The 20,929-nt window shown below is 39.3% G+C and overlaps 1 protein-coding gene across 2 annotated transcripts in view; it reads left to right on the top strand.

Moving 5' to 3' along the window:
- The window catches only part of pde4ba (phosphodiesterase 4B, cAMP-specific a), a 117,459-nt gene that overhangs the window by 63,562 nt on the left and 32,968 nt on the right, over positions 1-20,929 (top strand). For both annotated transcript variants that reach the window (XM_041039615.1, XM_041039616.1), the window contains exon 5: positions 1,355-1,407. In XM_041039615.1, coding sequence (XP_040895549.1) covers positions 1,355-1,407 — 53 coding nt within the window. The remainder of the gene's footprint in view (positions 1-1,354; positions 1,408-20,929) is intronic.

The following is a 20,929-nucleotide window of genomic DNA, read 5'->3' on the forward strand; positions in this document are numbered from 1 at the left end:
CAAACCTCATTGATAAATGACTCTTAAACATTATATAGTAAATGGTGGAAATACATCAAACTACTCATCTTCTCTGAAATAATTTAGCCTCTTCTTAGATTTTGAAATCACAGAAAAAAAAGTCATCACAGGGGTAGTCACACTGCAGTTCCATCATTTGAACACAAGATGGAGGTATTGAGCCTTAAACAGACTGATCTGTGACCACAGCTGTTTCAACCACTCACAGCTGAGCAGCTAAAGTAGTCCAACAAACACAGTAGCAACACAACACATACCCTTGTTCAAATGCACATAAATACGCACATACACACACAAAAATATGCAGATTTCCTTCAGTGGAATTTTAAACATTTTACAGAGGGGGTTTAATAAGGAACTCAATGTAACTTCATATTTTAGAGTTGTCATTACTCTTCAGTCTCTTAATAAATTAAAGAATAGTTTGTCTCTATGTGTCATTCAATTAAAATTCTCTATAATGAATTGTTCTGTTGTGGTTCAAGCACACACACGCACACACACACACACCCACGACTACTCACACAGATGGAATGCCTCATTGGTATGCATGTAAAGTATTTGTTGTCCCCACTGCTTTAATTCTGCGCTACTTAAGTGGCCACTGCATCATATTTGTGTCTTACATGTAATGAAACATATTTGAAGAAAAGAATTTTAAAAGCTTGTAATGATACAAACCCAGTGTCTCACTCTAAACCTTATACATAGTACATGGTTGCTCTTTATGTAGTGTATGAGGAAAGAACTGCACCCAAATTTTATCTTAGCAGTGTTATGCTGGAGCAGAGACTGGCCCTGAGCTCACAAACCCCCATCAGATCATTTAATGACCCTACGTTTAAAGAAACATGCACCTAACCACAAATCCCAATACAGGAGGAGGCTGGGGAGATGGATGGAGTTAAACCGCTGAATGCAGATAAAATGAGTTTAGAAGGATGGCCTCACTACCACAAGACTCCGTAATAATAGATATACCACTGGAAATAAATGAATGGAGGGCATGTGATGACCTATAACTTTTCAAAAAACTGTTTCAGCTTTAGTCTAAACTGATGTCATTCATGATCCATTTTAAAGAACAGTTTGATGTTTTGGGGAAATACACTTATTTTCTCTTCTGCAGAGCATTAGAAGAGGAGGTCAGAGTGCTATCAATCTTTTCATCTTACTTTCTCACCCTTTAAGCTATTACCTGTGTCACCATGTGAGAAATGTCTTTGTAATTTGGGTGAACTAACTCTTTAAAGATGAAAATTATGTGCAATATTTTGTAGTGTATTCTTCACTTTGTAACATTCTTCTTTTTTTCTGTCTTTCCTTGTTTCAGAAGGTCTCCTGCGGCAACAACTCAACCTCCAATCACCAGAGTTTGTCTCCCAGGTAAGAGACTGTCCTGAGGAATGTCCTGCTACGTGTCTGACTTTTGTAAAGTTCCATGCAGAGCACATTTTTTACACCCTATCTGGTTTATATCTGGCTGAAACATTCTTCTGCCTCCATTTTTCCTTGTTCTTGTTACTCTCTTCTCGCTCCTTCCCTCCTCCCTCCCTGCCTCCAACCGCCATCTCGTCCTTTTCTCATGAACTCGCCTATGTGACGACTTTCACTTTATTCGCCATCTGTCTCCAGCTCTAACGTTGCAGTCCAGACTATTTTGTCATCAAGCTCATTAACCTTGTTCAAACACAGTTGAACTGGTAGTTCAGACAAACATCTCAGGCACATGCAGACTCACACTCACACACAGAGTACAGTCTATTAAAGCAGCTCACTCAAAGATAACAGCAAACCTCCCTTTTCTTCTCTCATCACATTTGATTTTAAGCGGCTGTGTGCGTGTCTGTGTGCATGTACACGTCTAGACCATTAATAGACAGTGTGTGAGGATGTATGTGTGTGTTGGGTTTTTAATGTAACATTACACTGAGCTTGAGTGAGAAAGAATGAAGGGGTTTTTGCTCTGTTTGTAAGAAATAACAAAAACTTTGTTTTATTAGATTTGACTGAAATTTCTCAAGCCACCCCTGCTTCTCTACTATCCACCCAAAGGCTCTGGGTGTCCAAAACACCCAAAATATGTGTAAATGCGGTACTTCTGTTTGTCTTACATTACTGTGCATGAACGAAGAACAAGCAGAACAGAAAAATAACTTAGTGTTTTTACTGCAGATCTATGCTAATGTTTTGAATAAGGTTTGAATAAAATTCAAAAACTAGCTACACACTGTGTAGTATCTTTGAGCAGAATTTTGCATATGTGTCCACTAAATGTGTATTTTGTGCATTGTGCTAAAAAAAATGTTTTGCCAAGTAAATCTGAGCGGCACGGATGAATTCTATGTTCCGTGTCACAACGTTCACCTCAAATTTGTAGGCAGGTGTTCCCACTTTCTGTTGGAATCACACTGAAAGCAGCGCTATGTGTTGTTGTGTAAAGACAGACAGAGATGAGCAACAGTGAAACTGAGAACAGTGAGCGTAGTTAACCATCCAATAACCAACACATTTTACATGAAACCAACTTGATGTAAGATATGACATCAAAGAAACTAGTGAAAATGAAGCTTCAGTCAGTTCAGCAAAGATAACAGTGTGTGTTTTTGTCTCAGAAGTCACAGCACGTGGGCATTTTCAACCAAGATCCTGCTCCTATCTCTTGTTGTGTTCATTTAAAAAAAAAAAATCGCACCCTTGTAAGTTTTACTCCCCTTTCTCTTCATATGTATCACTTATAAACACTCCTTTGGTCATGTCTTGTGATGTTTTCACCTGCAGCCTTAAAGAGTATATTGTTGACCAAAATCTTGTAAGATGGATTTTTCTTGGTTTATGTTATTACTCAAATGTACAAGTGTTTTTGAAAAGGATGCAGCAAGTTACTTGATAGTCTAAATTTATACTCTGTGTGTGCGCACATGAGCATAAGCCTCAGTTAACCCTGTGATGTGTATGTAATCGAGTGTGTCAGTGTGTGATGTCTTTAAAGTTTGCTTTGTGCAGTTTTGCAGTTTTGTATTGACAAGGTATACGGTTCGAATGAGTGTTTATTATGGCGTATATTCATCATAGTGAGTAATTTGAGTGTGTGTGTATGAGTGTGTGTGCTGTGGGGAGGTGTTCCTGTGGCTCTGATTGACGTCAGCATGCCTGTATGTGGCTTCTGTTGACTTCCTGTCAAAGCAGATGGACTGAGTTTTCACTTCCTTCTTGAGAACCGCAGCTCGTCAGGTGCTCTGAGATTGTGTGTTTATCTGTGCGAGCCTGTGTATGTGTGTTATAGAGTTGGGGAAAATAAGTATGTGTGTGTATCTCGTAAACCAGCTCCATAACGTGCATTGTGACCTTTCAGTGTGAGGGCAAACAAGGTTGTCACTAAATTATAGATTCCGATCAACTCTATTTTTGTTTCCAGCTGGTTTAAGTTTAAGTACTACTGACTGTGATTACTGACTGTAGGTAAACAGTTCTATCCATTTTCCCCATTTCTACTGTGCATTCACCCTCTACAACCATTTTTTGTCCTTGCAGGGCAGAACCTAGCTAAACATTGACATGAAATTAGTGTATTTTAGGCTTACATGCTCATTAAAGGATGAGGCTGTCATTTTATCTTTTGTTATTATCAAGAAATCCATTGCAAAAGTTTAAGTTAAAAAAAAAAATCAACAAGAACTTTATCCTACTGATAAGTATAGTTTGCTACAGCCACATATATTTCATACCTTCATTTTGTTGTTTTTTGTATATTGATTTTAACTGTTTTTGACTTTTCTATTTGAGTTATTTTATTGTTTACTAAAGTTTGGTTGCTACATACCATATTTGGTGTCTTCACAGGAAATTAATCAGCAACTATCCTGTTAACTGACTAATTAACAAGGTCCCTTTTCTAGCAAAAAAGCCATTCATTGGTTCCAACTTTTAAATTGTGAAAATGTAAATTTTGTTAAATTAAATCTTTTTGTTTTTGGACTGTTGGTTCAACAGAACATGGCATCTGAAGATAGAAGATCTTGTGACTAGTATTTTTCACTATTTTCTGACATTTTATTGACCAAACAAGTGATTATTCAAGAAAACAAACAGCAGATTAATCCAAAATAAAAGCAATTGTTATTTGTAGTCCCAATTTCAGCTTATTTCCAATGTGTGTATGTAAAGCATTGACATACAGGATTTATTATGCTATAGCTACAACTTAGAGGGATAAATTCCTGGCAGTGGTCTCTCTGTGTTTCTCTTTCTGAGACTGGTGATAATAATAGTTGCTTTGGTCTGTACTTCAGACACTAACAAATTAATTCTAATCCAAAAGTTCTCTTAGAAGTAGTAACTTACATTTTAAACTTCATGTAAAAATACAGTAATACAAACTTGGTTACACTTGTGATTATAAAGATTTCACTGCTAAGTGTTTCATATGAAACACTTGTTTGAAAGTTAACACCTGCCCACCACAACTCTCAGCTCGTGCAGTCCCACTGTTTTCCCATGATCTCAGGCCTCAACCTCCTGTTCACACACATCTACTGTACAAGCCACATCTGCCTCTCTTTCTCTCTTATTCATTTCAGCTCTATCTGTCTAGCTTTCGTTTAATCTTTTTTATTCTTTCACTCTATCAGAGCAGGAGGGGGGAGGGCAGGAAGTGTGAGGCAGGAAGAGAAGATCAGATTGTTCCTGTTTTGCTGTCTCTAAACTGTTGTAACTTGACGGAAGCCAGGAGCAACTGTGTGTAGATGAGGTGTGTGTGTGTGTCGGTGTGTATGAAGGTCTGTGTCAGACCACAAGAGAAAAATAGGATGCAGAGAGACAAAGGCCTATTGTCTGTGCCCACTCACTGCACAAACAGCCGCATGCTGACACAATGATATAACACGTACCTACAGTACTGAACAAACACTCTGCATTACACACAGGTGAACCTGATTCACCCTCTCTCAGGACACACAATTCATTCTTCTAATTCTTTATACAGACGGATAAATAACGTAAGGCCAAGACTGCATATCTTGCATATTGTGAATGCCATTCATAAAAGAAATCAAATGGATATAAAGTCATGAGACACAGGACAGGTTCACCTCCTCTGAAGGAAACGTGTGCTATGACAACAACAACAACTCCAAAGGCACAAAAACCATCTGTCATTAGTCTGGCACTAGTGTTTCATTTTATATAATAATTTTGCTTATTTGAGATGTTAGATTTATATTATATATAATGTTCATTAATTAATCAGCATACTACCTACCCACAGAATTATTGATTTTTCATTTTTTGTGCTTTTGCAGTGCTTCTCTCATTTAGAACTGCAACAATTAGTCAATCAGTCTGTTTATGGACAAAGAATTAATCTGCAACTATTCTAATCAAACATTACATTACATGTAATTACATTACATTACACAGTTATGTGCAATGAAATTAAATAATCATTTACGTAATTTTTCAGGCAAAAATACCAAATATTCTCTGGTTTCAACTTCTAAAATGTGGGGATTTGATTCTTTTAACTGTCATATGTGACAGGCTGTGAAAGAAACTGCAAATACCAATGTTTTTTTTCTTTTACAGTTTATGGACTAAATGATTAGTCCAGATAATAATCAGCAGATTAATTCATCATGAAAGTAACCGTTAGCTGCCGCCCTGCTCTCATTATATGGATGCAAAGTCACGCTCAGTGCTGCTGAGGTGGGAATTTTATAGGGGCATCCTGGTAGCCTGCTGGTTAAGATGCACACCATGTAACTGTAACATCCCCACTTCAATTAAGCCAAGAGTCTCTGTCGCATGCCCTCTTTCTACCCTATTGCCCCTTGTTTCCTGTCAGTATGTTAATTGCCCTTATCCAATAAAGGCAAAAATGCCTAAATGTTTACCTTATAAACCTGTACCTGCACATGTACATTACATTCACTTGGCAGAAGCTTTGTACTTACCTGGAAAAGTGAAAGCAGCAGTTCCACTTTCTGGATTTTTTTTTCCAATACACACACATTGGGACAGTTTGAGATTCATTGTTCAAATGTAACTTGCATGGAAATCACATACATGAGCCTCCAGTTAGAATTAAAGGCTTGACTGTAACTAAACTCAGTCAGATAACATATGATTCATGATTTAATTTGTACAGAATACTTTTGGATTTCACAGATTGAGCAGATATTAGATGCCTGGGGTTTGTTCCACGGTCCCCTTCCTTCACACAAAAGTGTGACAACATCAAATTTTTTGAAACTTACTGTGGAGCAAAAGGATGATGTATCCAGGTGCTTTCAGTTTTTACCTTATGTTTTGTGTTTCAATATTGTGCAACCTTCTGACCTTTGGGCACAAAGAAAGTGGCTGGTTGAGGCTAAATGATCAGTTTGGCAGAAGTGGCATATCAAGCTTCAGTGAATGTCAATGTTTGATAGTGACAATTTAAACCAGAGCTTAAATTGGAAACGTGTGTATTGCATGAGAAGAGAAATCACCAACAGGATTTTTGTAACATTGGGTTTTAGCAGTACCAGATTCTGCCTAATAACTGGAACATACGAAGGCTTGGACAGGAATATGTAATGACAAACGTCTGGGAAATGAGTGTTGTGTGTAGTTCGAATTTAATAATGCAAGCATAGCGAATGACTACTGTATGTTGTTAGGTTACATTTTAGTATTGGAGAAGAGAAGAAAAAAGTATGTATATATGTAATTGATGCACTGTTTTAAGGGTTTCTCCGCCTTTGTGCATCTAATTTATGTCGCACTTCATTCCTGCTGGCTGTCATTGTTTTGTCAGTGTTGATGTTTGTCTTACTCCATAACATGTTAACACTTAGTTGATAATAACAGAAAAATGGGTAGTGAAACCTGCACTGCAACTTCTAAAGGCCACCAGCTCTGTGTGTGTGTATGTGTATATGTTGAAGGTATGTTATGCAACCTGGGCCAACTCTATCAGTGTATCAGTTCCCACCCATAACCTTATTCTATTCAGTGGTGAGTGGAAATATCCACAGAGCTGTGCATGCTCTTAATTATATGTTTGCTAGCGGATCATGTTCTAATGTTTCAGCATCATAGTATTAAAGCACAGAGGTGCACACCGCAAAGTTGTCTAGGCTATGTGTTAAATCTTAAGTCTTATGTGTTAGTATCATGCTTCAGCTGTGTCCAGTGCCTTTCCCACCACACAGTACACTTTGGCACACAAGGTAGGAAAACTACTGTACAACACTTAGTCCTTTTCTCACAGGATAAAGGTGGAGATGGTGTAGATAATCTAAATCAGATAAAACTGCAGATAATTTAAATGTCGTCAGTGTGTCCTGTAACGTACGCTGACTGCACATCAAACAATTTTCAGGACCATTAAGTGGCTTTCTCTATGCATGTTTCAGATTTTATTACCATTTGGTCCTCAGATTTCGCTTTCTTTCAGCACTGCAGTTATTGAGTGGAATAATGAAACCTATAAAGGAGGCTCATTGTTTTTACAGAGACATCATCACGTCACAGTCACAAACAGGTTAGTGAGGTCTGCTCGCACATGTGCCGAAAATTTCCACATAATAGAGAGCCACTGACCCAAAGCAGCTGTTTTGTGTTGTGGTGTCATAACAGAACCAGGAAATATTCTGTCCCACTTCTACGGCATTTAGCTGTGAGAACCTCACAAAGGTATGACCTGGCTTCCTGGTCAAGTCGACCTCTGTGATGAAATGCTGTCATACAGGATATATGTGAGGCAAAGGGCTCTTGAACTCTCCTGACCTTGTTCACATGCAGACTGTGTGTGTGCGTATGTGTTTGGCTGCATGGTGGTGTGGAAAGGTGTCAACGAGCTGGCTTTTTAAATCCCACTGTCCCTCTCCATTGTGTAGGTGTTTTTGTATGAGGCAAGCAGGCCCCCCATGACATTTTCCCGAAAAAAAGCCCTACGTGTTATTTCAGAGCTAAGAGCCGGTGTTTGGTCAACACTAAACAATAAGTGTGACTTCACTGTATAGGTGAAAGGTGTTTGGACAATGTGGAGCTGTTATGCAATAGGGTAAAATAACACTGCACATACATTTGCTGTATATGGTATGGTGCATAACGCACCAGGCACAGGGCTTATGGGATGGACAGTACTCCAACTTCTCTCTCTTCACCTTAGTCTGACAAGGAAATTGATAAGTCAGCTAGGTCTTTGGCAAAGGCTTTGTTATAACAGCACAATAGTGAATAAATATAGTGCTGCGGTTATATTTGGTAATCAGAGCTTTCAAAGTGTATTGTCTGCATGCAGGAAGATAACTGACTAACTGCAGAAAATGTGTAATTTTCAGCTTTGCTTAATTTCATATTTTACTCATATTTACCTTTAAATTGATTAACCTTTTAATGTGTCACATCCTGCACATTTGGGGGTGAAACCTGTTCTGATCTCTTGAATCCAGGATTCAAAAGACTGAAGCAGTGAAGGGTTAATTGTAAAGATTTCTGTTCAGGTTGTGCATCTTTTACCCAAGTGGGTCCTTATTTAATCTTGTAAGCTCCGGTTTTAGTGATCTATGAAGAATTAGATCAGAAAATAATTTCGTCAAGGTATGTATAAGATTTGTTTCATCTCAGCTCCCCTCTGTGGCAGCAGGGACTCAAAGAGCAGAGCAAAGGGCAGTGAATGAAGTTTACCTCATCAATCTCTTTGTAAATGCTATTTAATAAACTCCTTTGACAGCCCTGCATTCCCTGCACCAAACAGTGGCCTGGTGCGTGCAGGAATGCACAGACGAGGTCACAGAGAGGAGGACAACAACAGAGAACAGGAGGAGGGATGAAAGGAGGAGATGAGGAGTGATGAGGTGAGAGGGCAGGAGAGATAAAGGTTGTCTTAAGAAGGGAGGAAGAATAAGCAAGAAGGTACCAGAGGAGATGTGATACAGGCAAAACAGGAAAGAAGGTTGGAGACGAGGAGCTGGAGGATCTGTAGCAAAAAACTAACGGAGAAACAAAACACATTCTCGCTGATATCCCAACACTTCTCACAAAGCTGTCAATCAGTGTTTAGTTTGTCAGTTTACTTTTGCTGGCATTCATGTGAAAACCAATCAAACCAAGCATAGCATAGCACCCTAAGCCACGCACGTTGAAATTTGCTAAATAAAACACTTGATTTTCAGCAGGTATTGCTTGTTTTAGCCATGAACATACACTGTGTTTTCTCATCACAACATCCATCGTGTTGGTAGTGTCCTGATTGGAGGATAATGCTGAAGGGAGGAAAAGCCATGACTTTATTTTTTAAAAAAATTGCACTTTCTGACTACACACTACAACACACACACACACACACACACACACACACACACACACACACACACACACACACACACACACACACACACACAGAAGATCTCATAATAGGTTGTCATGCGACACCCCTAACTAAAAAGCGAGAGGCTTCAGTTGCAGTAACTCCTCCACAGCGGTGCACCTGTCTGGGGCTTCTCACTGACGCAGACCCCGACTTCAAATAGAGATGAATATCTGCCAGGGTGACCAGCGTGCTCATCTAACCATGTGTTTGCATTCGCATTGGAGTTAAAGGTCTGTGACGCCAGGATGGAAAACCTTCATTTTTTTGGTTTAAGGTTCCAAGACCACATCAGTTAGTCTCTCAAGATTTGATTAAATGATTGATTGGTGATCATATTAAGGTTGCATAATGAGGGCCTGTCTTTAATCGTGGAGTGTCATATAAATGCTTACAAGACACACTTTCTGACAATTGTGTTGTTTACATGTTAAATATTGCACATACGTGAGCTAGACTTATTCATGAGTAATTACATTACAGTAAATTATGCTGTGGAAGTAAAGTTTGTATTGGACAGCCATGGAGCTGCCATCTGGAAGCTAAATAAATGCAATTTCCCCACTGACGGACTAATAAAGGATTTCTTATCTTCTTATCTTATTTTCTGGGATAACAGTCATAGGAATTTACTATCACACTCATTTGGACGACTTCTTTTTTTTTTTTTTTTAATATCAGAAGCCGCGTCATCGTCATTCTCCCTTTAGTGCTACAAACCATCTTTGGTTGATGAGGTAATGCTGGACCAGTGCCAGCCTCATGGTCTTGATCTGGCACTAGTTCAATACAGGACACTGTGGCAGGGCTAACATGTCTAAATGTCACAGATGCAGTATCTGCCAACCTATCATTCTGTCTCTCACCTCACACTCTGCTGTGCACGTCCCCCAAATGGCAAACACGAGCAGTTGCCATAGCAACGGCTCCCACCTTTTCCTCTAACCCTCACTCTGTTCTGGTTAAAGCTGACTCTACCTCCACACCCCCACCCCGACCCCCTTCTGTCTTTCTTTCTCTTCTACTCCTCTTTCTCCAAGTGTCCAGGTTTTGAGAAATACATATTCTTGGCCGTCTTTCCAGTATGTTGGTAGCTAATAGGTCTTGGTATTTCTGTCCCTGGGGGTCTTGTGTTACCTGCCCTCTTTACTACTTCCCGCTCCTGGCTACTTTAATGGCCTCAGTGGGGCTCCCAGCAGACAGGCAAAGCACTCTGGCTCCTGTGCAGACCCCAAAATATTACGTTATATACAAACACTGCCTCCTCGTCCTGCGTCATGGATGAAGGTCTGAGGCCAGATTTTAGGCCAAAACTATTAGGCAATAATTGGATTAAATTCATTTCTAAACCCCACTCAAACTGCTTCAGGTATCCAGGCAGGGTTGTGTGGTCACCAGGCAGGGTAAGGAAGTGAAACCTGAGGGAAACAACTTCAATCATGGTGAAAACGCTTCTGTTTCTCTGATGGGGAACTGCTAAGACAGCTTACATGAAAGGCTGTGATATCTGAAGAATAATGTTACCTTCTTATTTAGCTATTGCGACAACTCTTTGTAAGGTAAAGCAGAGTATGTAGATGTGTATCTGTGCCAGTCAGCGTGTTTTATTACACTTCCTTGTGGACAAATAGTGCCATCATTACCTGGCACCAGCAGTACTGTGTGCGTACTATTACATAGCCTGTGGGCCTTTGACAAGATCTTGTGAGCTGTACTACATAGGTGACAGGTACATTTGTTTATTGGAAACTAATATGACTTTTTATGGCTTTTTGTACATGTTCCTGGCAATGGTGGCACATCTCCAGCAGTGTACAGGTAGTGGCTGCTCACTGACTATAGCTGAATGGATTATAGCAACAGCCTGTGAAGTTCAGCCCGGCTTATGTAAAACAAGGGTCATATTGAGTTTGCGGATGGTGTAATTCATTCACTAATGATAGGGCGTCCTTTTTCAATTATTTCACACCAGGGTTGGAATCAAATTATTTTGGGTATGCTCTGTATTATTACTCCAGCTGACCCAGTTCAATCTTGTGAGGAGGATTTTTGTCTCATTTAGGGGATTGTACTAAAATCAATGGGATGGGGAGGAGGGCTGAATCTTGTGACATCTTGTGTTGTCATAAAAAAAAAACCCAAAGCTTTCTCACTGTTATTTTGGTTGACTCCATCCTTGACTTATAGAAGAAACTGTAACACACTCTTGCCAATATGTCAAAATAATATGACAGTATCGAATTAGTAAAAATTGTTTCACCCTTAACGCCATTAAGGAATTTAACATGGTGTCACATAAAAGGGTTGATTATTTATTTTTCAACAGTGATTTTTAACAGCTTATCTGTGCCATATCTCCTGCTGCTGAAGGTACGCTAATTCATGAAACACTTCTATGGATCACATCAGAGGGTAGGGACAAACAACCCATGTGGCTGTTCAGGCTGGAGGACTTTTATTTTCCTACTTTGGAGAAGCTCAGATTAGTTAGCATATCCTTTAGCCAAAAGATAAATTACAATACTGTCCCCCTTTTCTGACCCTTCCTCCCCCCATTCATTTCCATATAGTCCCTGTCGTACAGAAATATAGATAAGTAAAATTATGCTTTTGTAGTTTGCTCTTTGTGTGTGAACTTTCTGTTAACAAAGATAAGATTCATAATCTGTCCCACAAGGGAGGGTGTTGAATCTCTGGGGGATTTCATACCCTAGAAATGTCCCACCTGTCTTTAAAATAAGAGGAGAGCACAGGTTAAATCACTTCCAAAAGCAGTTCAGTTAGCTTTCAGGGTGTCCGTGTTGTGAATGAGAGGTAGAATGAGGACCAGAGGACAGATTTGTGTCCAGAAATGCGTCAGAGTTGGCAGGTGCATTCTGGATGCATGTGTCCGTGTGTGCAGATGTGTATGGATGACATAACAGAACTTATGAATGCATGGGTGTGAGTATTATCTGAATGTGTATGGATCAAGTGTGTGTGCGTGTGTGTGTGTTTGTCACACAGACACCTTTCTGTCCATGGAAGGAAGTTCATGCTGGGCAGGATTGTGACACTAATGAGGAAACAGGCCAGTGGGACGACAGCAACTTCCTCACACACACTCAAACAGAAAAACACAATCTGCCCCAGGTGTTTAGACACCCCCCACAGGCTCTTTTTTCTGCAACAGTTCATCCATCTTTCTCCGGGGACAAATGAGTTCCTTTGGCGTGACAGGGAGACAAAGAGCAGACAGGGCCTGACCTACGTCACAAACCTCAGCATGAAAACACTGTCATTACTCCATTCACAAACTCATCCATGACTTTACTGGCTGGTTTCAGAGATTGGTTGTGTCAGTGTGTTTCAGTTTAAGACCATACAAAATCCAGGTCTGCTTTTCTGACATTTCTGACATGGTGTTGCATAAACTTGTTTTGGTTAAAACAAAGTGCCTTCATGAATAATGTGTGTAAAACAAAAGCTTTGAAACTGTCTCACCCAACTGTTTGATAACTTTTCACTTCCTTTGATTAAAAGGAATTTGAAGGCAGAAATTAGAGAAAAGACATTTTTAAAGTGAAGACTTGATCATAGACAATACCAGTTTATGGTTTGTCCATATGATGTCCAGAAACAGAAAAATATATTAAGTCAGTATAAAGTGTGGATGTTAATACTCCAGTGCATTAAGTGTACTCAAGAATCATTCCAATATTTAGAGAGCAATGTACCTCACAGATGATATTATAAACCTTTAGTTGAGACATCAACAGTGTAATTACATGGATCGAGGAAACACGGAAAGTGGTGTACTTAGCTGTCAGGCTTCTCCCTTATGACGCATTGTCTATCAGGCGTATGGTGCAAATCAGCACATGCAGTGCAGGACAAAATGTGCATGGTGTTGACCTAGCACACACTAACAGTGCATTTTTCATACCTGTGTAAACACTTCATAGCCACAGTTTAAACAGCTCAAGCACTAAGCGTTGTATCTTGTGTTTGGTTGTGCAAGGTGTTCTACCGGCCACATAGAAACTGCTTTTGTACTGGGTATCGACAAAGAAATCACTGTCGAGAGAAGAGTCTGTTCTTGGTGATCATAGATAAGACTGTTTACCTTCAGTCTCTCTCTCTGAGAAAAAGGCAGATCTCCAGTGTTTTCTCTACACTGGAATGTGTATATTGTACCCATGAACCAGTTCTTGATGTCTGGCTGTGTGTGTATACTGTATGCATCTTTATAGATGTTCATCAGTAACACCCAGTAATTTTCTTCTCAACAAACATAGCTCCACAGAGTTGCTTTTTTTTCCATCTCTGCTGTGTTAAGTGTCCTGTGTTAGTGTGTATTGTGTGTAAAAGGTGATATAATTGTTCAATGAGGCTATCAGCCTGATCAAACAATGCTTTGTGTTTTCTTGGTTTTTCCCTCCCTGATTAAAGTTGTGAACCAGCACACGAACCTGTTGTGTTGCTGCTAGTGTTATTACTGTTTACCCTAGAACATAAACAATGGCAAGAAAAAGTAAGTGAAGCCATTGGAATGAGCTGCATTTATGTTTAAATTTGTCTTAAAGTGAGACCAGATCTTCATCTAAGTTACAATAATGAACAAACTCAATCTATTTTAAGTAATACAACACAAATCATTGTGTTGTTCTTGTTCATATTGAATACACCATTCATTTAGTGCTCTCTCCTAGAAGTGGATGCCCAGCTGAGATGACTAGGGTCCAAGTATTGTAAATTTTGTCATCAGAGGGTGTGCTTGTGGTTCTGTGCAGACTTCTATGTACTCACCGGTTTCTTGTGTCTGTGTGGACTTGTTCCCACGGCCACTGTGTTACAAGGGCATGAACTGTGTATGGTCCACACCAAGTGAACTCCAAGTGGACTAGAAAGTAGTATAACAAGAACAGCTATACACATCCGTGGTGTCCGCAGCTGTCTGTGTGAGCATCCGCAAGGGAGTATAACTGAGTAATAAATTAATTCTGCCCTCTGGAGTGGTGCAGTCATAGCTCAGTGGTCCTCAGTTTCTCAAAATTGTTATGAATCCCTTTTCCAAACTGTCATATTTTAACATTTGACTTATCATTTAATGAACTAGTAGGTGACCGCTTTTGCCTGTTTCTTTGTGATTACACACTGGATCTTATTTAGGAAGGGGACAGTGTCAAGCTGATTATGAAGACCATAATTGTTTCAGAGGTGCTTGACCTGAGGCCCTACGTTATCCTCTTCAGCTCTCCATTGGTTACTCTTCTCTCGTTCTCACACCCTTTCTAGGGTTAGGGTTAGGTTTATATTTAAATGGCCATTTTGTGTTTTATGTTCTTCCCTCACTGATTAAAGGTTTGATTCAGGACAATGATCCACTCATATCTGTGTCCTCAGATAACTCCTCTCTGCACTGTGGGACAGTGCTATAAAGAGCATGACTAATTGGACTCCAGCAGACTGGGCTATGCTGTATGTACTTGTAAGAGCCTAAACACACTGATAGAACTGAATAATGGATCACTGTTGGCTCCAGAAGAATCTGGTGCAAGCCAAATGCCTTACTTACTTTCAATCATGCCTTTTATCATCCATGTTTGAACTGAGCTAAGCTGCTGTTGCTTTATTTCTTAATAAGTCAAAAATGAAATAAGCTAAGGTTTTAATGAAGTCTCTTTACAGAAGTTGTTGTAGTTTATGCTAAACTGTTTCTTTTAAACTGTGGTTGTCTAATTTTCAGTTAATAAAGCAAAAGCTTGTTTTCTGTCAGTGCCTTAAGGACACTTTACTCCTCTTTCACAAGTTCCCACCGCTTGACCTTGAGATAAAAGCTGCGAGCTGTCATGCCAAATTGGAATGTGGTACATTCCCAAACAGTACTTGATTTATTTTTTAATAACTCAAGATTTCCATTACATTGCAATGAATTTTTAATTTATGTTGTTCCATAAATCTGCTTTGAATAATCCAAGAAAATGATTGGCTTGCAACAGATCATGGCTTAATATCTGTGACACAAACTTGTTTGTCACGACAGTCAGACCACTTTCATTTATCCCTAAACCCTCTTTTTGTGATTATCTTCATTCTGGCCTGAGCTGCAGCAGGATAGAATAGGTCTTGATTTATTGTTCAGATGTTAAAACTTAATCTAACTACTCCTCCATAGAAGCTGTGAACAAACACTGTATGTGGACATTATGTTCTGGGGCGGTTGTTTTACTGGCATGACCATGTGCCAGAAGGAGAAAGGCTGTTTGATTTAGTTCAGTTAACAACTTTATTTAAAAACAAACAAAACAGTAAAAATGAATTACAAAACAAACATTGGCATGATTGTTTTTTTGTTTTTTTTTTTACTTTATCAAGTTCAATCAACTTTTTGTACCTAAAACTAATCATCCTAAACTATAACAGTGGCTGATCATAAACAGTTACATGAATCATTTTAAGTTACCGTCATTCATTCCTAATGGTTTTGGAATGTACAAACAATGTCATCCTGCTGGCCTGCAGCAGATCACAGAGCGGTTCTATGTGTTGTTTTGGAAGACAATAACAATGGCCTGTTTTGTCGTTAAGTTAGACGACTTGTTTGTCGTTGATGACTTGACCAGTAAAACGTATGTGCAGTGGACTGTGGCACATGGCTGAGAAAGAAAAAGGGATGACGGGAGAGTTGGCCGCTTTTCCTTTATTTCCGTCCGTCGTAATCCTTCTGGGCAGCCACACTGCCTGTCCAAACATTATTATCATCATCTCCACGATGTGTCACACACAGAGAAATACCCTGGAAACATGAGCAGAAGAGCAGGAACGCATCCCAGCATTATACCGCAACGGCCATCAAACTGTCCTCTCTCTCTCTGTCTCAACACTGACTATTCCCTGCCAATAACGCTACTGTGAAATGTAATGTGTGCACAGCCCTGGCTACGTTCACAAGTACACGTCCCACTGTGTGTTCACATCCACAAGTGTGTGTTTGTTTACCGAATCCTTTTCTTGCCTAAACAGCACCTTGCATCATCAGGTGAAGTCTACCTGTGTATGTACTGTGTGTACGTGAGAGCTGCCATCAGTATGTGTGTGTGTGCACACTTTGTGACAGATGTGGGTAGCTGTATGTTTGCTCTCAGAGAGGAGGTGTGGAATATCACGGGCCTACTTCAAACCGCCTGCTATCCCGCTCAGCTCAGATCTAGCCGTTGTTTATATGATCTGACTCTTGGAGACAAGGTGACGTCAAAAATAATATTTTCTACCAGAGCTTCTGTATCACACAGGCTACAGTAAGTGTTTGTCTGCGAATACGTAACAGTGTAAGGTCACTGCAATATCAGTCCACTTACTCACAACTTAGGCCATATCACCAGTCTGTCAGTGGAGATAAAAGAGACTTGTTTTTATTTGTTGTGGAGACCAGGCTGTAGTGAAAATTCAGGGTTATTTTCCACAGAAAGATCAAGTGAGCTGAGGGGGTTGTGGTCACAGCTCTAAAGCACATCAGTTTGACTTGTTCCCATATGCTTTTAATTGCATTCCTCTGTTTCTGTCTTGTTTGTCTCCCATGGTTTCCCTCTGTTGTGCGCAAAGACTTAGAAAAAAGAGTTTCCAAACTTTTTATTTCAGAGGAAGAATAGGTGAATCAACCAAAGATGAAGCTGTGGCTGAGATGAAACCCTGAGAAATGTCTGTGACACACACACATATGTACAAAACAATGTGTACAATATCAGTGTAATATGTAAGATATAGTGCAAAAACCTGGTTGTGAGAATGAGGATAGTGCATTTGTATTTATGATAAAGATTTGTTGGTGTGTTTTTCATTGTACCAGAATATTTGTGATACATTTTGGTGTCTGTTTACTTGTTTTAGTTTTGAGAGTGAGATGGAAAACTTTATATCAGTCTTTGTGTTAGGTCTGTGTGTTAAGTGATAGTGAGTTGAAGTCAGGATGAGTTTAGACTGGCTTAGCATAAAGACTGAAGACAGGGCTAACCAAAAACTCTAAAGCTGTCTAAAGCCCCGTATGGATGGAATTAACATTACAGGGGGTCATATCACCAGTCAAGGGGAAAGGTGGGGAATAAAATATTCATTGTGTTTCTCAGTAACTTGACTTGTTCTGGATGACACTTTAACCATCAGGAAATGTGTTGGTCTGTAATATAAGCAGCCAAAAGACATTTCAAGTACCTACTTGTAGCTGATATTATAACAGATGAACTTTCACAGGGCCTTGCTAATCTGACAGATGTTCCCATCTGTCAGATTAGCACACACTACTGGTGTTTCACAAACCAGTAGTCCAAATGCAATTATTACAGAGAGTTTACAGAGAGAACCAACAAATCCTCACATCAAAGAAGCTTCAACCAGAGGTTTTTTTTTTAATTTTATGGTATTCTTGCTAAAGAAATAAGCAATTAATTATCAACATAGTTGCTGATTAATGTTCAATCAATAAAACACTGATATAACAGTCTGATATAACAGTCTATCTGTTGGCACCCCTCCAAAACAGAAAAAACTAAATGTGTCTGTCTGCAGTTGCATCTAGATGTAAATAAAATTATTTCCATTTTTGCCATTTCACCTAAATCCCTTTGCGTTAACATTGCTCATTTATTCATTCCACACAGTCATTTACATTCATCAGTTTCATTTATTCTGACAGCTCAGCCCTGATATTTACCTGAAAGGCTTCTACAAGTGTCTTGAATATGAGGCATGCCTCCATTCTTTGCTCTTTTCCAGGAATTTGGTTCTTTGTCTTTTTTGTGTAGTTGGTGATTAATAAGTTGGCTGCTGCTAAGAGCCTCACAGAGAGAGAGAGAGAGAGAGAGAGAGAGAGAGAGAGAGAGAGAGAGAGAGAGAGAGAGACAAAGGTAGGGAGGGATGTGTATGCCTATTTGTACACTGGAAATTTGTTGCATAAGAGCTTAGCTCATTACCACATTGTGATGGAAAGGCACGCTTATATGTCAGTACCATTTCTATCCTCTCTTTGTCCTTTGAACCTCTGTGTTGCTCTTATTAGTGGTTTTGAGCTTTGGTTGCATTGCTTTTATTGATTTTCATAGTTGCCTAAGATTATTTGTTGCCAGAAACCTGATGGAACCAAATGTGTGACTCAAGTTTGAGAGTGACAGAATGTCTTGGCCTAAGTTGTTTGCTGTGTTGAATCTGTTTATTATTGTGATATCACAGAGGAGCAAGTAAATGAAGCAGCCTCTTGTGTTTGACCGCTATAAATTTACACAATACAAATATGTACCTTTTTTGCCCTCTACATTTATTGCGTTATGATATTAGCCTAATGTTACATAACCATATCCATTACTAATTTTGTGTCCTTCCTTAGACTACAACCTAGTTTCATTCTACTGATTTAGTAAATCAAGTTGCACCAGTAACAGTTAACAAATGTCTTAGCTAAGACTAGTGTGTAATGGTTGCTAGGAGACATCTGTAGCACCATCCAATTAAAAGCAATCAACAGTGTAAACATGAAGTTTCTGTAGCATCATGAACTGTAACATAAAATAAAAAAACAATAAAATAAAACAGTTTAAGGATGACACATTAGACTGCCAAGTCTTTTTGATCGAGTGTCAGCTTAGACGTGCCGTCCATATTCCATCTTACTTATAGCAATCTGTGTTCCCAGATCTTACCACGTACTTTGCTGAGTAGAATGTTACCATAACTACAAAAATAGGGACCAACTTGTAATAAACTGAAATTTTCCTTACATGCAGTATCTCCATGTGTGTCCACATTATGTTCCATGTTGCTACAAACAAGGTTTTATTTGTGTGTGCAAACAGTCGCGTCATCTCAGAAGTAGAAAGTTGCCAGCTGATTGCAATGCCATGTGCAGCATTAGGTCACATTTCTCCATCCCCCTGCCCTCTTGATCTCTTGAGTGTCAGTCAGGTGTCCTACGAGGGTTAAAGAGGGTTTGAGGTTTCCACTCAGAGCGACTGACATTTCAGAGTAACTGGAACAGCCGTCCTATCAACTGGTGTCGGAAACAACAAGAAAGACTTTGTTTCCAAAAAGTGACCTCAAGTACTTTCTTTGTGTCTCTCTATTGCAAAAGAATTTTTAAAAGTCTGAGCTTCTATTATGGTAGTGGTGAGTTCATGGTTTAACTGAAAGTAATCCCAGTGTTGAAATGTGGCCAGAAATGACAGGCCCTACTTTACAAGTGTCCAGTGTCATAAACAAGCTGCAGTGCCAAGCATTTACCCTACTCAAAGCTCTCTATACCCGCTGGCACGGACTCGTGCAGCTCACAGCCAAGGGAGATCCAAAGCTGAGTTTTGGGAAAAGACCCACTTACTTAAGTGGTGGTGGTGTGTGTGTGTATATATATATATAAATGTGTGTATATCCTAGTGCAAGTCCTGGTTGAGTCATGATGAAGTCATCAGATATTTCACTTTAAATGTCATTCTGCTTGTTGCTTCCTTATCACTTCAGTAGTTATTCAGATGATGATGGTAATAGAAATAGAAGCTCAAGAAAGTGAAAGGAACATACATACTAATGAACATGAATAATATCATTCTTGATTATGATGGTGTAGCGCATTTGAAATGAGAAAACATGTTTCCAGTCTTTTTTTCCAAAGTTGTCTTGGCCCTGAAACGGCAGGTCTGTTGTATTTTCCAGCTCACAAACAAACCTTCCAACGCTATATCTGTGTCCTCTCAGTTAGATTGGTTGGCCTGAGCTCAAGGCCAAGAAGAAACATAAAGACCACAAATGTCAGTTCAGGTCGAGACTTTTCATACAAACCAGATCTTGTTTAAATTCAACTTCCTGCCTTAGTTTATGCCTGCACTGCAAGCCAGTGAAATAAGCGACATGTCAGAAGGAAACTAAATGAATGGTACATAGAGCTGAAATCTTCCCTATAAACCGTTATGATTGAACAGTCATTGTTAGGTTGTTGCAAGTGCTTGATTGTGATTGATTTGTTAGCTGCCTTGCAAAAAGCACATTCTTGCTACAGGTATACGTTTTTTCAGTACAGTTCCATTTCTCTCACCCTTATGAAAAGCAAACCAAAATTTGGACTGTTTGTCACTCTGTCTGTGGTCGTCTACAGCTCCATTCAACTACGCCATCCTCATGTAAACCACAATGTAAGTCATGATGTCATTCAAACTCTGGACAACAATCTGTCCACATCTAGTGTCGAAGGCAAACAGTCTAAGTCCTCGCTGAGCTCAGGTGTCCAGTAAGTTTGAGATTGGGCCCAAGATTTGCCACCAAAAAAGCATGAAATATTTGTATTGTTTTTATCTTGTTAGTATTTATTTATTTAATGGTTAATTTGGGCTTGTTTGTTCATGTTAACCAAGTTTTTCCAAGAAAATGTGTAGTGGCTGCTGAATATACAGAAGGCATTTTTCATTATCAGTTAATCAGTGAATTACTTTGTCTACATAATGTCAAAAAATTGAGAAATGCTCATAACCAAAACCAGAGAATGATTCTGATTAATACTTGGAAAAATTACTAGAGTTACTGATTAATTGACTTAAG

Source organism: Toxotes jaculatrix, chromosome 6, assembly GCF_017976425.1.
Source record: "Toxotes jaculatrix isolate fToxJac2 chromosome 6, fToxJac2.pri, whole genome shotgun sequence".
Lineage (NCBI taxonomy): Eukaryota > Metazoa > Chordata > Actinopteri > Toxotidae > Toxotes > Toxotes jaculatrix.